The 24677-nt window shown below is 42.3% G+C and overlaps 1 protein-coding gene across 1 annotated transcript in view; it reads right to left on the reverse strand.

The window, feature by feature from the left end:
• The window catches only part of crybg2 (crystallin beta-gamma domain containing 2), a 70781-nt gene that overhangs the window by 43628 nt on the left and 2476 nt on the right, over positions 1-24677 (reverse strand). The window contains exons 2-4 of the mRNA XM_061741088.1: positions 15518-15617; positions 8364-8510; positions 4125-5992 (exon numbers count right to left, since the gene is read on the reverse strand). Of these exons, the coding sequence (XP_061597072.1) occupies positions 4125-5992; positions 8364-8510; positions 15518-15617 (2115 nt within the window). The remainder of the gene's footprint in view (positions 1-4124; positions 5993-8363; positions 8511-15517; positions 15618-24677) is intronic.

Consider the following 24677-nt stretch of genomic DNA (forward strand, 5'->3'; position numbering starts at 1 on the left):
ACATCCTGGAAAGCAGATTCACTCATAGGATGACAAAAATGCAGTGGACCTGCAGTTCCTCTACAGACCACCAGGGTCTGGATCCACACCTGCAGTTCCTCTACTGACCACTAGGGCCTGGATCCAGACCTGCAGTTCCTCTACTGACCACTAGGGCCTGGATCCAGACCTGCAGTTCCTCTACTGACCACCAGGATCTGGATCCAGACCTGCAGTTCCTCTACTGACCACCAGGGTCTGGATCCAGACCTGCAGTTCCGTCTTGCCTGAGCCAGATTTTAACCCACCGTCCAAGGGACTGCTGACAACCTGGTTGCCAGTGGTGACAGGCCGCCCTGGGTCAGGATGGTCACCAGCTGGCTTCTTTCTCTGTATGAGCCACTTTAAGCTTCAGCTTGGAAAGATTTGGATCATGGTTGTAGCTTTGATTTCTTCCACTTCCTCACTACTGAACCGTGGGACAGGTGTGGCAGTCTGAATACCTGCTTCATCTTTCATTTCTCAAGTTTTGGGCATCAGAGGCCTCCGGCGTAAAGAAGAACTAAACCCAGAATCCGCTGTGATCCCTGACTACATACAAACAGAAACCTCCTGCTGGGTAGGCAGGAGTCACAGCGCGGCTCTCTGCTGCCACCAGTTGGTCTGACGTCTCCACAACCCAAAACCACGGAGGCCAGGTCCTTGTCTTGAATCACACGAAAACCACAGAAAAACCAAAACCAGGAATACAAAAAACGTCAACATGACAGCTTTCAACGACATAGTGACCAACCAAGAAGCTCACAAACCAACCCAGCATGTTCCAGACCAGGGGTCACCAACCCTGGTCCTGGAGAGAACCTACCCAGCATGTTTTAGATGATTCCCTGCATGAACACACCAGATTCTAATCATTGGTCATCATTAACTTGTCATCAAGGTCTGGACAGTTCTGTTGTATCATGGGAAAGCAGGGAAAGATCTAAAACATGCTGGATAGGTGCTCTTGAGGACCAGGGTTGGTGACCCCTGATCCAGACCAACCCAGGATCTTTAAGAGCAACCCAGAACCTTCCAGGGAAAACCAGAACAGTTCATCAAACCTCTGGACTAACATATTAAATGATATGAAGTGGTTGTTACAAACATGGTGGAGATGAGTGATACCTTTGTGTAGATGGAGTTCCTGCATAACTGGATATCAGGACCGTACCATATTGGGGTGACAGAGGTATTTTTGCAGTGGCTTTGCTCTAATAATCTACCTCAGTTGTGGCTTTCTTTTTTGGTAATTTTTAAATATATATTTAAATATATTTCAAATATATATTTTAAATATTGCAGCTGATTTGAGAGGTAATAACATAGAAAGTTGGGAGCATCTAAGCCTCCTTATTGGTTTTGCCTTGGCAGTGTTGATAAACTAAATCTGGGTTTCTTGTTTTTCCAGTAGAACTGTGTCACTAATGAGTTAAACCAGTACTGCATGGTGCTGAAAATACTGTTTTCATTTGAACTGCAGATATCTGGCTCATAAGTGAAATTGGATGGTTTGTCCAGCGTTTTAAATCTCGGGGTACAATAACATTAACACCCAAATATTTCATGTCACAAGTGTTGAGTGTTAGAAAGTTATGTTGAGTCACAGAATTCCACACGTTTTCTGAAAGCTGTAGTAGTCGATTTGAGCCAATCAATAGTATAGTTGGAGATTTGGAAAAATTCATAATACTCAAAGTATCTTTTATAGATTTCTAAGGACCCTCTAGATATAATAATGTTATCCGCATAGAGACTGATTTTATGTTGGGACTAGGGCTGCGCGATTAATCGATTTTAAATCTAAATCGGATTTATTAATCACAATCGATGTTAAAAAAAGGAAAATCGGAAAATCGATATTTTGCAGCTGGCTGCATTACAGACAGAGCTCGTCTAGTCATCTTTGTTTGGTCAAGAAAATTGTAAATGTTGTCACTTTACTAAACTCAAGGAGGATTTATAGTATCTTTCAATTGCACTTCATTCCCAATCGGGAAATTTGTTTGCTATTTTTCTTTAAAAATAAAGATAATATATTTGAAACAATTTATTCCATTGTCTTTTGTAGTTTTACCAAAAAAATCGAAATCGAAAATCGGGTTTTCAGAGAAAAAAATTGGGATTTTATTTTTGTCCAAAATCGCCCAGCCCTAGTTGGGACTTATCGTGCTTTAATTCCTTTGATATTGCTGCTGCGAGTGGTTGAATGAAACTCAGTGAAGGAGTGAGTGAGCATCCTTGTCCGGTTGAATGATATGACGATTCCAACCCAGGTGATCTCCCTGTCCAGCTGTTTACAAACCACCAGGACTTTTAAATAGGGAAGAAAAGCTCAGATTCTTCCTCAGATGTACAACAGTCAGCTTTCTGAAATTATACACCCTCCAGCTTGGAGTTCAATTCTCCAAACATCCTGAGGAAAATCTCCTGAAGTGACCAGTAGACCTCAACAGCCCTGTCTCCCTCAGACTGGAATCAATCAAACTGTTTCATTATTTTCCGCTTCTTCATCATCTTCACCTGATCTCAAGTCCATCTTTTTTCTCTTGCATGTCTATCTTTTCAGATTCAGCTATTTGCACATTTTCTTCATGATTGATATGAATCCACAAACCTGTCAATATCTCACTGATCAGTTTTTAGTATTTTAGAAAGAGATTCTACTTTTAGGTGTGAATAAAAAGCTCAGATGTGAAGTTACTCAGAAATTCTCACTTCATATTCTGATTCAGACCAACAAGCTGCGGCGCCTGTTTGCACCAGTTGTTAACAATAGAAACTGTAATAACAAAGCGGCTCTCCAGCACCATCTGGTGGCCGCAGTGAGAAACACCTCCTTCATCATGGATACTTTAATCACCAAGAATAATTCTTCGTCAGAATATCAGATTTAGTGAAATGCATCTCGGAGCTGCAGAAACAGACTCATTTTAAGTTAGATTGGAATCCTCACAAGGAAGGAAGGAAGGAAGGAAGGAAGGAAGGAAGGAAGGAAGGAAGGAAGGAAGGAAGGAAGGAAGGAAGGAAGGAAGGAAGGAAGGAAGGACAGAAAGGAAGGAAGGACGGATGGAAGGTAGGAAGGAAGGAAGGAAGGAAGGAAGGAAGGAAGGAAGGAAGGAAGGAAGGAAGGAAGGAAGGAAGGAAGGAAGGACAGAATGGAAGGAAGGAAGGAAGGAAGGACAGAATGGAAGGAAGGAAGGAAGGAAGATAGGAAGGAAGGAAGGAAGGAAGATAGGAAGGAAGGAAGGAAGGAAGGAAGGAAGGAAGGAAGGAAGGAAGGACAGAATGGAAGGAAGGAAGGAAGGAAGGAAGGAAGGACAGAATGGAAGGAAGGAAGGAAGGAAGGAAGGAAGGAAGGAAGGAAGGAAGGAAGGAAGGAAGGAAGGAAGGAAGGAAGGAAGGAAGGAAGGAAGGAAGGAAGGAAGGAAGGAAGGAAGGAAGGACAGAATGGAAGGAAGAAAGGAAGGAAGGAAGGAAGGAAGGAAGGAAGGAAGGAAGGAAGGAAGGAAGGAAGGACAGAATGGAAGGAAGGACAGAATGGAAGGAAGGAAGGAAGGAAGGAAGGAAGGAAGGAAGGAAGGAAGGAAGGAAGGAAGGAAGGAAGGAAGGAAGGAAGGAAGGAAGGACAGAATGGAAGGAAGGAAGGAAGGAAGGACAGAATGGAAGGAAGGAAGGAAGGAAGGAAGGAAGGAAGGAAGGAAGGAAGGAAGGAAGGAAGGAAGGAAGGAAGGAAGGAAGGAAGGACAGAATGGAAGGAAGGAAGGAAGGAAGGACAGGAAGGAAGGAAGGAAGGAAGGAAGGAAGGAAGGAAGGAAGGAAGGAAGGAAGGAAGGAAGGAAGGAAGGAAGGAAGGAAGGAAGGAAGGAAGGAAGGAAGGAGTAAAAACATGAAACTTTCCAGAAATTCCTGTTAAATGTCATGCAGAGATTCTGACTTTGACAGTTCCTAGGATATTCCACTCATGTCCAAGTTTCTGGTGACAGGTGAAAAAAAAGACATGAAAAAAAAGACACCCGAGAGCTCCCTGAACAGACCTGGCTCAGGTTCTGAGGCTGCTCAGATCAGGAAACACAACCCTCCCCCCAGAGAGATGTGCGACTCACCTGTGCTCCAGCCGAGCTTCGTCCTGAGCGTGTCCGTCAGGCCGTGTATCTGGATTCAGGGCTGCGGGTTCGTCTGGTAGCGACTCTGCAGCATTTCTGTCTACATGCTGAGAGATTGACTCCACCCCCTCTATGGTGTGGGCATGGCCATCTTTGTCATCTTCATCCTCTTCTGCTAAAGCACCCAGCAGGTGTCTAGGATTCCTACAGTCTCTGAACTGGTCCTGTAGGCCCTGGGAAAACCCGGCTCCTGTTTCCGACCCCTCCCTCTGCAGGTTGGGGGTAGGTGGAGCGGAGTCACATTCCAGCAGCCTGTTGACCTGCAGAACCGGTGAGCTCGGTAGCTCGTCTTCGCCTCCTCCCTCCTCTCTGGCTTCTTCTTTCCCTTGAACCTCTAGGAGCTGATCATGTGACATTGGAGCTCCCCCGTGAGCCTCCTCCCTCCCAAGCTGCTCCGCTGCCGCCCCTCTGTGGCCGGGCGTCTCCTCGCCGCCACTGTCCTCCCCAGTGTCCTCCTGAGCGCTGTAGTACACCTCCGTGGCGCCGCTGTCGTCCGATCCCACGCTCAGGTATTGCGGACTCAGAGGCCGTTTGCCCTCCTCCATCTGCCCGGGACCCTGGGAAAGCCCCTCCGCACCGTTGGGGGGGTCCATCTTGTGGGTGGGAGGCGAGCTCAGCTTTGTGGTCAGCTGCTTGACGAGGATCCCTCTGCGGGCGGATGCGGTAACCTGACCAATGGAGGGTGGAGCCGAGCCGACAGCGGTGGGTGTGCACGGCTCAGAGTCAGGGGCGTTCACACTCTCAGTGAGGGAAGATGACCCGTTGGGGGGTTCTGCGACATCGTGAGGCTGAGATGAAGTCCGGGTCTGGTTTAGGGGAAGTCTGGAAGACTGAAGGACAGGTTTAGGGTTGGTGTCCTCTGAACGAGTCGTGATCTTAGAAGTGAAGCTTGGAGGGAACAGAGACGTGTACAGAGCTCCATGAACCGCCTCTAGGTCAGCAGGACTAGCTGCTGGGGGGGGGTTGGTGGCTCGTGGAGCAGAGCCAACGCTGCTGGAGTCAGAGGAAGCCGGCCGATGACCCAATGAGGCAGCGGTGGTAACTGCATCCGGCTCTGGAGGGGAGCAGGTCAGCTCAGAGTAAGTAGCATCGTTCCTCTCAGAGGGTAAAGATGGCCCATGGGGGGGCTTTGGCACGTTCTCGCAAAGAGATGAGGTCCAGGTCTGGTTTGAGGGAAGTCTCTCACAGGAAGAAGAATGAGGTGAGGATGTTGGACATCCCTGCAGTGTCTGGAGCATGGAGGGCGCTGGATGAGTCTTAACACTGGAGGTGAAAGTCTGAGGGCCTCGAGGGGCATCAGGGGGGACGTTTATGGTCTTTGGAGCAGGACCAGGTCTGCAGGAGTCACTGCTCAGAGAATCTGGCTGATCCCCCAACGCGGCGGTGCCAGTGGGCTCGGTTGATCTGTGAGACTGTTGGACGGTGTCGTCGGGTGGATCTGAGGTGATGGGGGAGCTGGCAGATCTGGCATCACTGCTGAATGATGGAGGCAGAAGCCATACGGTCTCCATCTCCTCTGAAAAGACGGAATCGTTCAACTGCAGCTCCGGGACTGAGGCGATTGGAGCTCGGAGCTTCTTCTCCTGGAAGCCGCTCCTGAGGTGCTCCCTTCGTTCTGATTGGTCCCTTAATGCCAGTTGGGCCTGGATGGTTGCGGGTGGACGGTCTGGGAGGGTGAAGTAAGGTTGTGCCTGGTTTGAAGCCACAGGGGGAAGGGAGGGGATGTCAAAGGTCCCACTGGAGTCCAGCTCTGGTTGAGACACGCTGAATCTAGTCTTTGTGTGGGTCTGATCCAGATCCATGGGACTCTTGGAGAACAGAGATCACATTTTCACATGATCAGACAAAATACAACCTCGGATGAATTAAATGTATTTTTTTCACTGTGACGTTATTTAACAAGCAGGGAGAAAAAAGAAAAAAAAGGGCAATCCTAAGTATCCGCTGCTACCGTATCAATAAGATTTAACAGCTGCAGCCAGGTCTTCCTAATCATCATCCTTGATTAACAGATCATCAGTAGGTGTCAGACCTACATGAAAGCAGATGTTTGCTGGTCTGAAGCATTTGGGTGTGTGCAAACCAGTGTTGTGCATGAACGCGTTCATTGAACATGTTCATTGAACATGTTAATTTCTGTGAGAACGTTGAACTGAACGCAATATATTTGCAAATAAAGAACTTGAACGTGAACTTGTTCAGATCTGCAGATCACGAACTGGAATTTGAACTGTTCAGATTGTGTGAGTTTCAGCTTCATTGTTTAGGTCCAATTATTATTGAATACATTTCACTAGCGGGCACTGCGCACATTTAAAATACTCAACGAGACGACGACTTCACACTACATTATCCACAATCAGTGTTGTGCACGTTCATACTTCTAATAAACTAGTTCAAAGTTAAGTTCACATAGTTTAAAAATGAATAGTTCACATTCATAGTTCACCATTTTCACTTTGAACTAGTTCAAATTCAGTTCATTTCAATATTTTTAGGTGAGAAGTAGGAATGAAACGCCAGCCTATCCAAAAACTGTTCACTGTATACAATCATGTTTTGTCCTAGAGGCTTTTCAACTTTACTCAGAGGCTGTACATCTCCAACAATGTAGTCCATTATCAGTTTGTCTCCCTGTTGCTGGGAAATCAACCCCCTGAAGGTGCAGCAGTGGGACTGGGGTCGTTTGAGGCTGTTGGGTCTTCTTGGTCTTTCCTGATGACTTTTTTTGATTGTCAAGGACAATTTCGTGTTCTTGATTTCGAACAGGTGAGGCAGTAATCAGGCCTGGGCGTGGCTAGTGAAATTGAACTCAGCTTTCCAAAGATGTGATAAATCACAGTTAATTATGTCTTAATACAGGGGGCAATCACTATTTCACACAGGGCTATGTAGGTTAGGATTTTTCTTCCCCTTAATAATAAAAAACTTCATTTAAAAACTGCATTTGTACTTGTGTTATCCTTGTCTAATATTTGAATCGGTTTGATGATCTGAAACATTTAAGTGCAACAAACATGCAAAAAACACACTTTTTCACACAACTGTATATTAAACCATCCAATTTTTTTGAGAATAATCCTAATTCTTCTTAGTTGCTCGAAAAGCCAGAACAGGTAGACAAACTGCCTCAGGTGGAGAAGAGGTGAAGAGATGAACTGTTGGACCTGATGCTAGCTCTCTAGCATTAGCATTATGTCAGCAGTTGCTATTGAAGCAGATCTTGGTCTCAGCTGATACCTCAGGTCCAGATATCAAAAGAAAAAAGGAGAGGACATTCCAGATCTAAAATGACATCAGCAGACTTCTAGAACAATGTCACCTGGACAGATGACACCAAAGTGGAGTTGTCTGGTCAGGTGAGGTCTAAGTGTTGTCTTGGTTAAACAACTAATTATCTCAATGATTTAGTATCCATATCTTAGCTATCTTGGTTAAAGCAGCACTATGTAACTTTTCCACCTTAATCTAATATTTCCAGAGTCATTGTGATGGTACATCAACTTCCAACAGGTTTAATGACACCTCTGTCATGGTCTGAGGGGTCTGTATCGCCTTCACTGGCACTATGTAACTTCCAGGTGCATGGTAGGAACCCTGCCACACTACTGGTAAAGCATTACCGCTTTTGTCCAAAGGAGCCGCCAAACTCAACAAAAGCTGAAAGTTACATTGTGCTGCTTAAACTAAGTTTACTTTTTTTTTTAAGTTTACATGATTCTACCTAAACCAGAACATTTCAAGTTTAACCTGGAGGAGTGTAGTTAGCTAAACTAGCATTTTTAGCTTTGGGTTAACTTGATACAATCTAATCTAGACAGAAAAGAAGTTAGTCAGTTTAGCTAGAGTTGTGTCGGTATGTATTTTGGGGATAAAATGTACATTTCTGAAATCAAATGCTCTTTTGGATAGCTACCTCAGGTAACTCGGCTACCTATGTAAATATTAACTAAACTAGTATGTTCTTAAGATCTAAACAGCCCAAAATCCAGAAAGTTTAAAAGCTCCTTAAAAAAGGTAAATATGGCAAATCAGCTCCTCTGAGCAGCTTCTGGTCAGCTCCGTTACTTAGGCAGCAGCTGGATTATTATGGGAAGGAAAAGCTGAGACTGTAAACCTCTGTTCCACAGAAACAGTTTGAAAACATTCACAGAGAAAACTGTGTGACAGTGTTACTACCTCCTTCTCCATTTCAGAGCTGTGGAGACCAAAGCTGCTCTTTGAGATGTTCCCACTATCCTTCCTCTTCTTCTTCAGACCGAAGGAGAAGGTGGCGATCCTTCTGGGCTTGCGGAGGTCCAACTCGGAGTAGCTGAACTCTTTACCCTGAGAGTAACACAAGGATGAAAATTCAAAATAAACCAGTATGAAAATAGTCAGGACACACATAGATTGGTAGTGGAGTCCCTCAAGGCTCCATGTGTGGGCCTCATTCTCTTTTCATTTTTTTTTTTATTTATTTATTTAACTTTTATTTAACCAGGAAGTTCCTTCAGATTAAAATCTCTTTTTCAAGAGAGACCTGGCAAAGATAGCATACCATTACAGTTACAAAAATTATTTAAAAGAAACATGTTAAAAACAGACAAAGAACAACAGACACATACAACAAAATCCAGATCAGAAGTAGCAATTGCACTCTTCAGTTACAGTTTTTTTTTAATCAGAGCTTTTCTTGCACCAGAGTTTTTCTTGCATCCATGAATCTGCAGATTCATGGATGCAAGAAAAACAGTATACACACACTTTAATTAACTGGAATTAACTGGTTTTCTGCATTTACTTTATTACAAGTGGTCCAAACTCCATCTGCTGATGTGAATCATGCTTCATTGAAAGAAGATACCTGAAAACAATAAAGAATCCTCAATGAGGTAAAGAAGAAACCACAAGGAACAGCTAAATTCTTGAAGCTTCACTGGAACTGGAAGCATCTCTGTTAGTCTCACTGCAAAAACCCAAAATCTTAACAAGAATATTTGTCTTATTTCTAGTTAAAATGTCTCATTTTTAGTAAATAAAAATCTCATTACACTTAAAACAAGACTCATCACTGGAAAAACAACAATTTTCACCTGCTTCAAGTAGATTTTCACTTAAAATAAGTAGAAAAATCTGCCAGTGGAATAAGATTTTTTTGCTTGTAATGAGAAGATAAATCTTGTCCCACTGGCAGATTTTTCTACTTATTTCAAGTGAAAATTAACTTGAAACAAGTGAAAATTGTCAAATAAGTTATTTTTCTGGTAATGACTCGTAATGAGATTTTTTTGACTAAGAATTAGACATTTTAACTAGAAATAAGACAAATATTCCTTGTAAGATTTTGAGTTTTTTCAGTGCTATCATAAAGAAGTCTCTGAACAAGCAGAAAGTCTTTGAATAAAACCATTGAGGAAAATGCAGTTTATCCATAAAGTGCCCATTAGTAAAAAGGAAACAGCTTACCAACATCAAAACATCATCCCGGTGGTGGACACAGCAGAGGGAGCATAATTATTTGGGCTTGTTTGACAAAATAATTTTCCCAGAATCCCCTCCAGAATAATGCCAAGTGTCTGTCCACCAGCCGAAGCTCAGTAAAAGGTTGGATAATGCAGCAAGACAAGGAGTAAACATAAAAGTATATACAACAAACAACATATACACACACAGTTCCTGAGGTGGTCCAATCAGAGCCCAGGAAAGAGGAAAGGTCCAGAATGCCTCATGAAGGCCCCAACATGGAGCCTTGAGGGACTCCACAACTATGACACTAAAGTGCTAAAGTGCTCTGAGTGACTTGTGTTAGTTATTGTAATTTAGATCAGATTGCATTATATGAGAAATGAATAAGGGAAACAAGAATACGAGTTAATTCCAAGGGGCACATGTTTTCTGTTTACAGAAAAATTCATGAATTTAAATAAATAAAAAAAATAAATAAATAAATCACCAATAACTTTACTAGTATAAGTTTTCCTTAAAGCACACAACTGATGTGACTAATAATTCCAATCTAAAAATTAAACTAATGAAACAATTAAATAACTGGCCACCTACAGTAAGCCCCTGAAACATGCCACTTCCATGTAGATCATACAGTAGCTGTACATTGTACAGCTGCTGTAAGAGGAAACCACAAACTGATTTCACAACTTCAGATCAACAATGAGTCTACACTTTCAAACAAAAGAGTGGATACCAGGACTTCATTCCAAACAGCTGCTCCACCCTCAAGGAATTCAAAGACTGTAGAAGTGCCACATAATAAACCTGAAACCTGCCACTTCACTCCAATCTGTTGTCATCCCAGACATGGCGCTGTGCTGTCTGATGGATTTTGTTGAGCAACCGAGATAGAGAAGCCAGGTTACACCCAGGCTGAAACCCCAAATCCCTCACAAGTTGAAGAGGAGACATCACAGCAGAGCAGGTCTTATTTTGCTTATAAAGAATATATATTCTGTTGGTAAACCTAACTGCTTATATTTACAACTAGTGCCAACCAATAACAGACATAACCATGACACAAGACAAGCAGTAAACAACAGATTCATATCACCTCTGCCGAGAACTAACACACTTAGAAGAACAGCTGTGTACAGAGCTGTTGCAGAGTGGAACAGCTTCCACCCGAGCTCTTATTACTTGAAAGCAGAAGTAGTTTTAAAAACAAACTGAAAAAAGATGATTTTAAAAAGGTGTGTGTATAATATCTGACTAATATCTGACTTCTTGGTAAGCTTTTGTTGTTTTTTGGTTTCATAATGCTATGAAATAAGACACCAACTGTCTTATTGAGTTGGTGTGAAAACAGGTTTTAACAATCTTTTCCAATTGTAATTAGTAGTCGACACTGTGGTAAATTATTTCCGTGTTACTACCATGTATAATTTTATACTTTATTGTTATTCTGTATATTTTTTTTATTATGTATATAATTGTTTCCTGTGTGAGGACCCCAGGAGGAATAGAGCCATTACTCCCACAACGGAGTGATGGCTAATGGGGATCCTAATAAATAAATAAACAGCAGAGCAGGAGTAAAGCGGAGAGAGAGCAAGAGGAAGTTTAAAAAAGCACCACGAAATTTGATCATTGGTAACAGTCGGTCTCTCACTAATATGGACAAGCTTGAAACGAGGACAAGTCTGCATCTGCATCTGCAGACTCGTGTGTTTCACCGAGAAATGGTTGCAGGCCTAAACATGCAACATAAATGGTCTTCACCCTGTTATCATTACTGCATACACTATTTAAATATATTCTCAGACAAAATAAAATCCCTGATGTCACCTGTGTTATAAAATTATCTTTTCACTTTACTATATTTTTACTCCACACATCATTTGTCTTGTACCACCAGTTTAAAAACATCTCCAACAATAATCAGATATTATCGACTCTTTACCAGACCGATATTTTCTAACTTTCTAAATATGTTCTTTAATTTAAACCTTTTCATTTTATTCTGTTGATTATTCAAATGATTTTGATTAAAAGAAAATTATGATTGTAGATTACGATTCATACGATTGATCCTTCCGTTTTAACATTAACCAGTAGATGAACGATTACAGTAACATGTTAAAAAAAAAAACTCAAATATTTAAAACAGATTAATAGCCATCAGACTTCTTTCAGACTCCAGCCCCTCCTGGAGAAAATTTCTAACAATCTGATTCACAAAAAGATGTTAAATACTCATTTACTTTGATGGCATCAGCCAAGAAACTTTAAGCATTTTAATAAATTCAAAACAGACTTAAATTTACACGCCTGTCAGTTCAAACACCCACTCACACACGACTGAGCGGTGAGAACCAGCTGTTCTGGTTCAGCTGGGATCTTCTGGGCTCTCCACTGGTGCCCCCTGATGGCTGGTCACTAAAACTACAACTTTATTTTATTTAAAGGAGAACTATTATAGCATTTAATGTATATTTTAAACAGGACTTGAATGTCTTAAAAACAATCAAAAGCTTGTTTTTTCTACATTAATCAGAAATTCAGCCTCTGAGCCATATCTTTATTTTTACCGCTTCTAACCTCCTTCTCTATGAGGGATTCTGAGGGGAGGGGGGGCTATGATAATGAGGCTCTGCGCTGATTGGCTGCCTGAATGACACGTAGCAGGGGAGGAAACAAAGCCTCTCCGGGCTGAAGAGCAGCCGGCTGCATACACAAAGTGTGTTCCATGCGATGCGACAAAATGTGACAAAACTAATTCCATTGCTTTATTTTCTATTGGCCTGTCCTAACTGGCCGCCAGTTTAAGTGTTTCAGTGTGGACAGAGAGCGTCCGATGTCACGCAGCTCGACGCGATAGTTGGACGCTTGCATGCATTTATGACACGATGTAAACGACTCCCTGGGATCTTAAAACCTGAATTACAATTCTGCGTTAAATTGACGCGTACCATACGCCGTAGGCTCTGCGTTGGTGTAACGCGGAACCATAAATTAGCCTTTAGTCACCTCGTCTTCACACAGGAAGATTTAATTGAATTCTAAACAGGTACACCACAGTTATTTACTCTGGTTCCTCATCATTTCATTTCTTATGTTACAAGACAAATTAATCATGTTAACTGTAAAGAAATCACAACACTGAATTTTCACAATACACGACACACTCCGCTTCTAAACAATGGCGGAAGCTCTGGCCGGGGGAGTTAGTTGTGGGCATGGTTTCATGCAGCGGAGGCAGACCAATGGAAATCTGCTCCCGTCGTGACTCACGACGGGAGTAGAATCTGAACAGCTCGTAAAAGTCACATGACACTGGAAGGATCCTCCGGGTGGGGTGAACAGACCCTTTGCTTTCCTTTGGTTGCTTTCCTCCTTCTCTGTGTTGGTAGGATGAGGGGAGACCACTTTATATATGTTAAAGCAAGAAAAAAACGTGTTTTTCATAATAGGTCCCCTTTAAGCTTTCATGGTTTTAGACCCAGTTTCTTACTGTCCGCGACTGTGAACAGTCAGAGAGAACATGGCTCAGATGGATCTTCAGAGCTTCCACAGGTGAGACAAAGATGAGAGTGGGATGCGTTGGGGCTGAGGGACGTCATCGGAGACACCCTGGAGGTCTGTGTATGATCCTGATCCAAACCACACCCCGGACCTGCTCCAGAAGATCCGTGACCCTGACCCAGGAGAAGCAAGTCTAGATGCTGGATGGATGGACTTCAGGGGCAACTGCAGTGGATGTCTTTGATCCTGGTCCGTGGATAACTGCTCTGACGTGAATCAACCGTAGAGCACAGAAGCTACCGGTCCGATGGGAATTCTGACCGGCAGCTGCCAACACTGTGAGCCGGATGAAAAGTGTACTAAACCTTTGTCTCAAATGCCACTATTTAGTCTTAATAAACCATCTTTGCTCCAGTGAGCACCACAAGCATTCCTGCACACCTCTGAGTGACATCTGGACTCCTGGGATCAATATTCTCCACAATCAAATGCGTTAAAAAGATGGTGAGAGAGGGGAGCGATTTCTCTCCTATTTGATGCTGTAAATTAATTAGTCAAAACTATTCATTTTTGTGTGAAAAAATAAGAATTATTACAATGCACATCTGAGAATCATCACAGTAGCCACAGGGCCAGGCGACAGGGGGCGTGACTGAAGACCACTGACTGCTGCAGAATGCCCCACCACGATCATCCAGGTGATCAGCGTGAACGAACAGGATTCAGGTCGGATTTTCACTGAAATGAAGAAAGTTCAGGTCCAGCCAGATCTACAGACTCTGGTATGCACTGATGTGGACTCTCATCCAGGTCCTGGCGGGTCCTCAAAGGTTGGGTTTACAGTAACTTTTCTAGATTCTTGAAACACTTATAGCAGCACAACGGAACTTTCAGCTTTTGTTGAGTTTGGCGCCATCTTTTGGACAAAAGCGGTAGTGCTTTACCAGAAAGAACACTACGTTTCCCATGAGCACCAGCGCGTACTGCCGGAAAACTCCTGTCCCGTCGCGTGCATTTGTTTTGATAGCGAATGAAGACGGGACGCTTTTCTGTTTCACCAAGTGAACAGACAGAACGCAAAAAAAAGATGTTAAACTGCTGGAAAGGAACTGGAATTTACCGGGATACCTTAAACAAGGAAGCCAGGGAGCGATATATGGAGAAAATAATGATTATTAACGGTTTGGATCCATATGAAATCCCTTCTAAAGAATGGAGCTCCTCGTCGGAGCTGCACTCTTTAGAAAGGATTTACTGCCCCAGTTCTGCACAACCCACGTCTTAGGCTACCTTGTTTAGGAGTGTTTGGCAGCTGCTTTGGTAAATGTTTGACTCGCCATGTGTTTCAATAAATTTGTATAATAGTACAACATACAGTACATGTTTTGTATCCCCCTTACTTCTCTTTTCTTTTTTTTTGACTGCTATATTATGCTGAAGAGGCTCCGAGGCGTGAGCAATATTTTTGTTTTCCTCGTGAGATTATTTTTTTCCTCTGCAGCTACAAATAAGAGTTAATATTTTTTCCTCAACAAACTAGTTTTATCTGAAGATTGGGGTTAATTGCACCGCAGAGAGCTGGCCAGCAACTGCGTTTAGCTGGCGAAGTGGGGAATAAAACCTAAAACCTTTTAATACGAACTGATTAAACTGATTAAATTTTGTAGTGGGTAGCCTGAGTAATAAGGACGTACTGTTTTTATGGTGACAAAAGAATCATCTGGTGAGCTCTGCTTGTTGCCTCCGACACATTCACTCCGCTGAGCGCGCACACACACACACGCACACACACACGCACGCACGCACACAAACACTGCATGTCGGGGGGCGCAGAGTTTCTCTATGAAGTCGGCGGTGATCAGAGTAATTTGTGTACAAGCAGAGCGAATCACAACTTTAATGAGTGCGGTCTATGAGAAAAAAATGTAATTTTATTAAAATCGAAAAATAATATTTATAGGCTATAAAAATAAGCGTCATTAAAGTAGCCGGCTGGACCTAATCGAGTAGTCGGCTATATGGCCGGCAGCCGGCGCTTGTGGAAAGCCCTGCAATCAGCACAGTGCCTCATTATCATAACCTCCCCGCCCACTCAGAATCCCGCATAGATAATGGTGGTGATAATGGCATTCCAAGATAAAGCAGATAAAGACATTCCTCAGAGAATACATTTCTAATTTATTTAGAAAAAACAATCAAAAGCTTGTTTTTAAGACATTCAAGTAAATATTACATGCCCTTTAAAAAGAATGTATTTTTGTGCCGTTAACTGCATCAGGAGACCACCAAGGTCGCAATATTTTTTAACCTTGATTTCGGCTTGTTGTCAGAACCACAAACAGCCGGTCGTTTCTGATCTCTCGGTACTCCTCACTGACCTTAGCTCTGCCTGAGGGGCTGTTGATAGTAGCTGACTTTCTGACCGAGGCGATGTTGTTGGTCTCTCGGTCCTCTGAAGGAGTCCTGGGGTCTCCGACACTGAGGAATACACAGTTATAACATGAGCCTGTGCAGAAATGTGGAATTACATAATCTGTTTTACATGTAAACAGGATTAAATCCCTCCTGCATTGAAGTAACTTACTTATGTCGTCTTCTGCTGCTCTGAATGTGGAAGGAGGGGGCAAAACAATCTACTTTAATCCCAAAACAAGCCACATGTGACAGACCAGCCCTTCTGCTTCCTTTATGACCACCAGGTTCTGGATCCAGACCTGCAGTTCCTCTACCGACCACTAAAGGCTGGGGTCCCCACAGTATCTGGGCCCTCTTTGTCAAACTCTATTTTGTTGATGTCAAACTGTAATGAATAAAGTCAAGTATTTATGACATCAAGAATGTCATAAATACATTTGTCCACACATGTCTCATAACTCTGCTTGTGGTGGTCTTCCTCGTCACCTGCTGCCTACATTTAAAACATGTCAAACCTGTCCTTCTGTTTGTTTTTTTTAAAACAAGTTTTTGACTCAGTTAACCCTTATTGTAGAGGTATGTAGCACATCACACATCACATTTTTATGAAAGGTCTAAATTTAAATTTATCTGATCGACTGTTCTTGTTCCCTGGGGTCAGATCATAGGTGGCAGTGTTGCTCACCACAGCTATGCAGATGACGCTCAGGTTTACTTTGCTCTAGAGATGCCCCTATAGTGGTATCGGTATCAGGGCCGATACTGCTCTCCGATACCATGCACCTATATCACTTCACTGTTGTTGTAGTTACTGGTTAGTGACTCTAGGGGGAGATGTTGCGCGGGTGAGTGTGCAGCCTGGCGGCAGAGCAGCCGCCAAGCCGCCGCTGCTCAGCCAGCTGTTCCGGTTAGCCGCTAGTCGGCTAAGCTTAACTGGTGATGAGAAGAGAGTGATACCCGTGATTGAGACTGGCAGCACCGTTTCAGGCAAGATAGCGATAATTAATGCAAGCGGGATGTCAGCAGTGTGGACATATTTCAAAATAAGCAACGACGACAGAAGCAAGGCAGACTGCAAGCTATGTGCTGCCAAGGTGTCAAGAGGAGGAAAGGAGAATACGTTGTTTAATACCAGCAACTTGATAAAACATCAAGACTATATGGAGTATACAGAGTTTGCTAATGCTACTGCAAGACCACAACAGCAAACATTAGCTCAGGTTCTGCAAAAGCGACAGACAATGGCAAGAGACGACCCACGGGCCGTTAAAATAACAGAGACTCTAAACCGTTATATAGCGCTGGATGACCAGCCACTGTCAGTTGAAAAAAATGGTATCGGGGCATCCCTAGTATAAAACAATACATTTATAAATAACAGGGACGTGGCCTTTGGATTGGCATATCAGCTGAAGATGCATTGAGTTCTGCCGTAGCAACATGGCGTCCTGCTCAGAACTACAAGTGATGTGAGTTCTTCATTTACACTTTACAACTGGAATGTCATCGTCAAGATGTTTTCCAGTTGCAAATGCACACTTGAAACTGCTAAATTCAAACTTTTAAGACAAACTGTCCAAAACTATTAGCCTCAAACCGCTAATTCAATTCAATTAAATTGTATTTATATAGCGTCTATTACAACAGAAGTTGTGTCTAGGATCTTTCCAGAGACCAGAACATGACCCCCGAGCAATTATTACATAAACATAACATAATCAGGCTGCTGTTGTTTGACTATGTGTCTCTTAGCAATTTGGTGGGAATATGTTTTTAGGTGATTAAAGCCGAACACTCTCCAGTTTGGCTGCACATGTATATTTAGTCATAATTTCTGTGGTTAAAGGGTCTGATTGATCTCTAGGCCTTCAGGAGCACAGTTTCTAAACTCCATGAGCTCAGTGACAGTTTCTTTCGTTTGTAGGTGACCGAGTGACAGTGCAGCCAACTCTCTGAGCAGGTTCTCTGAGAGGATGATGAAGGTTTCCAGCATTGGTTTCAGCCGAGTCAGCCCGTGGCCGAAGGCTCAACCAGTTCGTGATCACCCTGCAGGCATGTGGAGAGGCAGGTTCCTGTACAGAGCCTCCATTCATCCCGCAGCAGCCGACACACCTGGGAGGGCGTGGTTTCCACCCAGAAACATCACCCACTCCAGACCTGGAGTGGTTGCTGACACCCCCCAACAGGACTGACCAAAACAACGATAACTTTCAAATCCTCCAGACTGCAGATGTTTCTAACTGACCTGATAGATGACCACGACTCTCCACCAGAAACAAATATTATTTGACAAAAACGAAGGTGAAAATAACAGTTCTTGAACTCCCGAGAATTCAAGAGTTGCTGCTCATCATCATCATTGATGAACTGATCATTCAGAGGTTTGCAGACCTCTAGAAAAGCAGATGTTCTGGAGCATTCAGGTATGTGCCAACACAATGCTTAGAGGGAAAAACATCAATAATGGTTTTAGAGAAGCAACTGTAAAACCATTTCCAAACTAATTGGAGTTCAGTGTTTCCTTTATTAACCTCCATGTTAAAATGTCCAACTTTACTGCAGAAATAAAGAAGATTACAGTCTGGAACAAAACCATTTTTTAGTCTCCATAGTTAGACCTCACATCCATGACAACTGTACGAGGTTGTTTATAAACCTCAACAGAAATCAGTTTAGCTTCTTATTGCTTAGCAGTTTCTGTGAGTTTGATGTCGGAGCTGTGAATAAGACCTAACGGACAGAATCCTTCTCACTTAAATATAGGTTAAATCCTCTTGTTAAATGCATTAAGAGGCCTTCAAGATCAGTTCTGGAAGGAGTCGGGGGGGTGAACCTTAGCAAATCATCGGCCTTTAAGACACCCGTTGGACTGCTCTATTATCTTATCCTCCAATCATTTCAGGACCCTCCAGGTCAACTCACCGACCAAGACTCTCCGGGAAGAGAAATATCATTCAGTTATCTTTCACTTATTACTCTTGAATATTTATAACTAAGATAATTGAAAAAGCTGTTTTTCCAACAGCTAAATAACGTTTTAACCCAAAATAACTGCTATGATGCTTCCAGTCGGGTTTTAGACAGAACCACAGCACTGAGACGCTCTGACCAAAGTGTTTACTGATATGTCTGAATACAGACGGTGGAAACATGTCTCATTTGTACTGGATCTCAGAGCTGCATTTGATCCAGGTGACCACAATATTTTACTGAAACTGGAGAACTGGGCGGGTCTTTCCAGAACTGTACTAAACTGGTTCAAAACATACTTGGAGAACAGGAAGTACTTTGTGTCAACAGGTAACTTAACATCTGAGCAGATAAGAATCACATGTGGAGTTCCCCAAGGCTCCATCCTGGGACCTCTTCTGTTTTACATCTACATGCTCCACAGATTATAAAGAAAAACAAAATAAACTAACATACCTATGCAGATGACACACACATATATATTACAATGTCACCAGGAGCCCGAGGCCTTGTACAGTCTCTTGGTAAATGCATTGAAGAGATAAATGACTGGATGTGCCACAACCTTCTGCAGTTAAACAAAAACAAAATTGAGATAACTGTCTTTGGAGGCAAAGAGAAACGATTACAGGTCACCACAGAGCTTCAATCTACACACCTAAAAACCATCAACCATCACTACACCCAGAAATCTGGGTGTAGTGATGGACTCAGACCTAAATTTGGAAAAAAACACATTAAGGCAATAACAAAGTCAGCCTACTACCACCTTATGAATATATCAATGTTAAAAGATCTGATGTCTCAGCAGGACCTGGAAAAAGTAGTCCAGCATTCATCTTTAGTAGCCTGATCATTGTAACAGCATCTTTATAGTCCACCTTAAAAGTCAGCTAGACAACTACAGCTTATTCAGATCTCTGCTGCTCCAGTCCTCACTAAGACCAAAAAAGTGGACCCCATCAGTCCAGCTCTGAGGTCTTTACACTGGCTGCCTGTCCATCAGAGGACAGGCTTTAAAGTTCGTATGCTGGTCTATAAAGATCTGAATGTTCCTGGACCAGAATACATCAGGGACCTCCTGACCCGGCATGAACCTTCCAGACCCCTCAGGTCATCTGGGTCTGGTTTTTTATCAGTTACCAGACGTGGAGAAACTGCATTCATGCTTCTATGCTCCGCATGTCTGGAACAAACTCCCAGAAAGCCTCAGATCAGCTGAAACACTCAAGTTTATCTACATCCAGGTTGAAGATTCAACTGTTCTCAGCTGCATTTAAGTAAAGCTCTAAATCTGCAGTCCCAAAACGTAATCATGTTTTAAATACTGATTTTATTTGATCGTTAGAAGTGTGTCCTCAGTGCACGAGGAGTGTAAACGTTGATGTGTTGAGAAGCGCTCCTCTTTTCTTCCGCTCGGTTCTCTAACCTGTGTGCAAACACATCTACGTATCACTCAACAAACCGCAATACAGTTACAACCTATCATGTGACAGACGGTGAGCTGTGTGTGTGTGTGTGTGTGTGTGTGTGTGTGTGTGTGTGTGTGTGTGTGTGTGTGTGAGAGAGAGAGAGCGATAACACTGCTTACTAAAGGTGTGACTGCTTGCCGGACACCTGCACTCTGCATATTTATGGGATTGTTGAGCAGGAACGTCCTTCCTTGTGTCAACCGTAAACATCAACCTTTTACATAATTTTTTACGGTATACCGTAAAAAAACAAGGCCGACTGACCAAATGAAAGGAAGGGGAAAATTAAAAAAAGACTTTTAAAAACTTTAACTTGTTTTTACGTTACAGCATTTTAATTTTCTGCAAACCTTACCTCAAGATGAAATGAAGTTATCAAATATCTTGGAGTTAATCTCAAGGGTGAGAACAGGTACGATACAGAGAACTTTTTTTTTTTTTTTTTACAGAGCCATGGTTGGCTGGAACTCTATACCTTGAATAGAATTACAGGTAGTGTAAAACCTATCACAATAAAGGTGAAAAGTCTTCAAGAATTCTAAGGTAATTTCAGGCAGGTATTGTTTATGAAGGTGTTTTATTTGATTTCATTTCTATGTATTTATGTCTGAAAATGATGGGGATTTTGTTATCCTCTGTGTTGTTTGTGACTAAGGGAGTTGTGCCACTGCCTATTATTGTTTTGTTTGTCATGTATAATGTATGTCTGTTATGTATTAAGTGTTAATTTGTGTGTTGTATGTGTGTCGGACCCAAGGAAGAATAGCTAATGCTGTTGCTAATGCTAATGGGGATCCTAAATTAAACAAACAAACATCTAGATAACTCTTTTAGTTGGATGTCCACGTGGAAAGTCTGTGTGCCCGTGTGCAGCAAAAACTGCACTTTTTGCGCCGATTGAGGCTGTATGGTGTGGACAAAAACATCATGTTGTTATTTTACCAGGCAGTACTGGAGAGCTTGGTCCGATATGGGATGTCAGCCTGGTTTGGGAACCTCACCGTCAGGCTGAAAACCAAACTGCCCGTTCAGTGCATACAGCCTTGAAGGTGACGGGGAAAAGGGACCATCATTCCTTGCAGTTCATATGTGAACCAATAGTTGTCAGGCAGGCCCAGAGGACGGGAGATGAGCTTTCCCACACCCTTTAATTGTCAAATTGGTTAATTTCACCGTACGAATTGTTACAGATTACTTTTGTAATACTGTATTTGACCCGGTCTTTGTACGTTTTGACCGTATAGATACGTAATTCTTGCCATTGTTAGAATGAGATGTGTACCTGCTGTACTCTACTGCTCTTACTTTTTAACAACTTGTGTTTTTTATTATTTTACCTCTTTTCTTATCATATTATCTGTTATTTACTGTTTAATTATGTCTTGCCGCTTTTAATGTTGATGTAAAGCACTTTGAATTACTTTGTGTGAAATTGTGCTATACAAATAAACTTGCCTTGTCTTGATTCATCTAAAAAAACATTAAAAAAAAAGAAAAGTCAGAGACTAGAGATGGCATTTATCTACCAAAACAACATCCTTGATGTTACGCTACGACAGTCCAGCCTCCTGGCGTAGGCCTACGGGTCCCAAAGCAGCCCTGCCAGCCCTTGGTTCAGCCCCGCAAGTCCTGGTCTCAGCTCCAGGGCAACCGCCCTCCAGCTCAACCCCAGACCGGTTCCAGCGGCCTCTTAGGTAACAACAGAATGATTCTGGTACGTCAAGTTTTTGTTCACAGCTCAGAAGTTTAGACACCCCTACAAAGCTAAACTAACCGCTATCCATTACCACGGCTGAAATCAAACAAATTAATTACTCTACATCAAATTAGCAGGACCAAGCAGCATCTTGACTGAGACGGAGGCATGAAATCACCCCATTAGTACACTTCCAGCAGCCTCAAAAGTCATGGAAAAGGCAGTGGCAGAACAACCCATTGCCCATCCTGAATCCAAGGCACTTTTACATCCGCTGCAGTTTGGATTCAAGAAAAAACATTCCACTGACACGACCATCTATTTCCTTGAGGACATTAAAAACAACTTAGACCAAGGAGGAGTGGTTGGCGCTGTATTTTTAGACCTGCACAAGGACTTTGATACTGTCAATCAAAATAAACTGTTAGATAAACGTGAGGTAATTACAATCTCTCATTACACACCCAAAACTGGATTAAATCATACCTTAGTGACCGTCACCAATGTCTGCGTGTAAACAATACATTTTCTCCATTTAAAGCATGTACACATCATATACCACAATGGCCAATCTTGGGGCCATTACTTTTTTAGCATATATATATAAATGACCTGCCTTCCATGTGTGATGATGTCGGCATAATAATGTATGCAGATGATATTGTTATATATAGTCATGGTAAGAGCGCTACAGAGGTTGCCAAGAAATTAACAAAGGGAATGCAAAAAGTTGCTGCCTGGTTACATAATTCATGCCTCACTTTAAACTTAGAAAAAACTGTAACCATGTTATTCACCAATAGGCGCATACTGAGAGATTGCCCAGACGTCTCAGTAAATGGGCAAATATGGGCAATAAATAATGTGGATAAATTCAAATATTTGAGTGTTACCCTGGACCCAACTCTCAGCTTTAAAAACCATGTTAAAAAACTGAGAAACACACTGAAATCTAATCGTGCTAACTTCAGACACATAAGGAATTCCCTCACAGTTGAGACCTCCAGTATGTATCTGAATGCTATGATTATACCATATTTTTTATATTGTATTACAAGCTGGTCTCAGTCAAATAAAACAGTTCTAATACCACTTGAATCATTATACAAAGGTGCTCTAAAAATCCATGATAAAAAAAAACACGTAGCTACCATCGCTGTCATATACTCAACAGATATGACATTTTAAACTGAGAATCTGATAAAGCACTCAAATGTCTGCTTACTTTTTAAAATTATCCATAATGCTGCAGCTCCCCCCTTGAAAAAATGTGTTTCTCTCTGCTCTGAGAAGTCAACACGAACAACCAGATCTGTTACAAGGGGTGAGTGTCGTGTACCCCAACGCCAAACTGCATTTGGGAGGTCATCATTCTCATGTATTGCAATGAGTCAATAGAATACTCTGCCAACAGACATTATTTCATGTACAAGTCCCCACACCTTCTCACATCTTCATCCAAGCGTTGGTTACTGTAGAGACAAGTGTGTATACATTTATGAAGTGTGTGTGTGTGTGTGTGTGTGTGTGTGTGTGTGTGTGTGTGTGTGTGTGTGTGTGTGTGTGTGTGTGTGTGTGTGTGTTGGGGGGGCAGCCTAGCTTTAGATCTTAGGCGCCAACAACCTGATAGATCCCATGTTCTGTTGAATCTGCTTCCATGTTTCTATTTATCCATTTGATCTATTGTCTCTTTGCTTTGTTCTGCTCTTACTTACTTTTTCTATACTAATTTTTATGAGCTATTCCATCAACCTGTCCAGGGATTACAGGTGGAAAAGGGGTCCGTGTAAACGAGAGGAAACAACGCATCAACCAGGACGTACAGGCCGATGACAGCTGGAGGACTGGCAGGGATCAGACGAGGTGAGGCTGCGCTCGCAGCTGAGTCAACAGAACGTCTGCAGCGCTGAACAGTGAAAATGCACCGCCAGCGAGGAAGAACTCATCAGTGAGAGATGTTATCCTCGCCAACCTGTTCTGAAGAGGTTTGCAACTGCGGTGAAGCATGGCGGTGGCAGCGTCATGACACGGGCAGGAGAAAATGGGAGCTGGTCATCCCGACAGAGTCCTACAACTACACCAACTACCACACACACTATATCTGTGTTTCCATAGCGGTCTTCCAGAAATTGCGGTTTTACTTTTTAGATTTTTAGCTCAGAATGATGACATCACACTCCGTTTCTGCCCTCTGAAATAATAAGGAAAACCTCTGTGTCAAATGTCTGTCATACGTTCACCTGATTTTTACCTGAATAGACTTTGTTTTCCAGTCTCAGTCCTCAGTCATGTCAAGCAGAAAAGATCTCACAAGCTGTCAAACCAAAGTTGTGAAAAAGCGCTTTAGATAATCAATCGCAATTTACTATGAGACAAATAAAACCAGAGAACCTACTAAATCCAGTTTTTCCATTGTGTATTTATTATTTATTATCCAAACCAACTTGTTCCTGTGTGAAAAAGTATTTGCCCCCCGAACCTGATAACTAGCTGTTCTTCTCTTGGACAACTGCAGTCAGCTCTTTATGAAAACTGAAAATGAACCTGTCACATCTCTGTGGAGGAGTTTTGTTTCACTCTTATTTAAAAAGGTCATTTTAATTCAGCAATATTGAGGTTTTGCCAGCAGGAAATTAATCTGATCATTTAGATCACCACTAAAATCCTCTGAATATCACTGATCAGTCTGTTTTCAAAGGATCAATGTTTCTCATTTGTTTTTATGCAATACAACTTTTGTCATTGTGTCATTAATTTATCGAAAATTAAGTAAAAAAAAAAAACAAACAAAACAAAAAAATAGCGGACAATCCTAAGGACCAGCTCACTGCTTCCACTAGATTTAAGAGTTGCAGCCAGGTGCTGCTAATCTTGATGAACTGATCAGACCTCTAAAAAAGTCTTTCCACTTGGTCATTGTCAAGGCCAATAAATCCCGAGGCTTAGCTTCATCATTGTATGAATTACTTCTTAAGTCGACATATA

The sequence above is a fragment of the Cololabis saira genome, chromosome 15 (assembly GCF_033807715.1).
Source record: "Cololabis saira isolate AMF1-May2022 chromosome 15, fColSai1.1, whole genome shotgun sequence".
Taxonomy (NCBI): domain Eukaryota; kingdom Metazoa; phylum Chordata; class Actinopteri; order Beloniformes; family Belonidae; genus Cololabis; species Cololabis saira.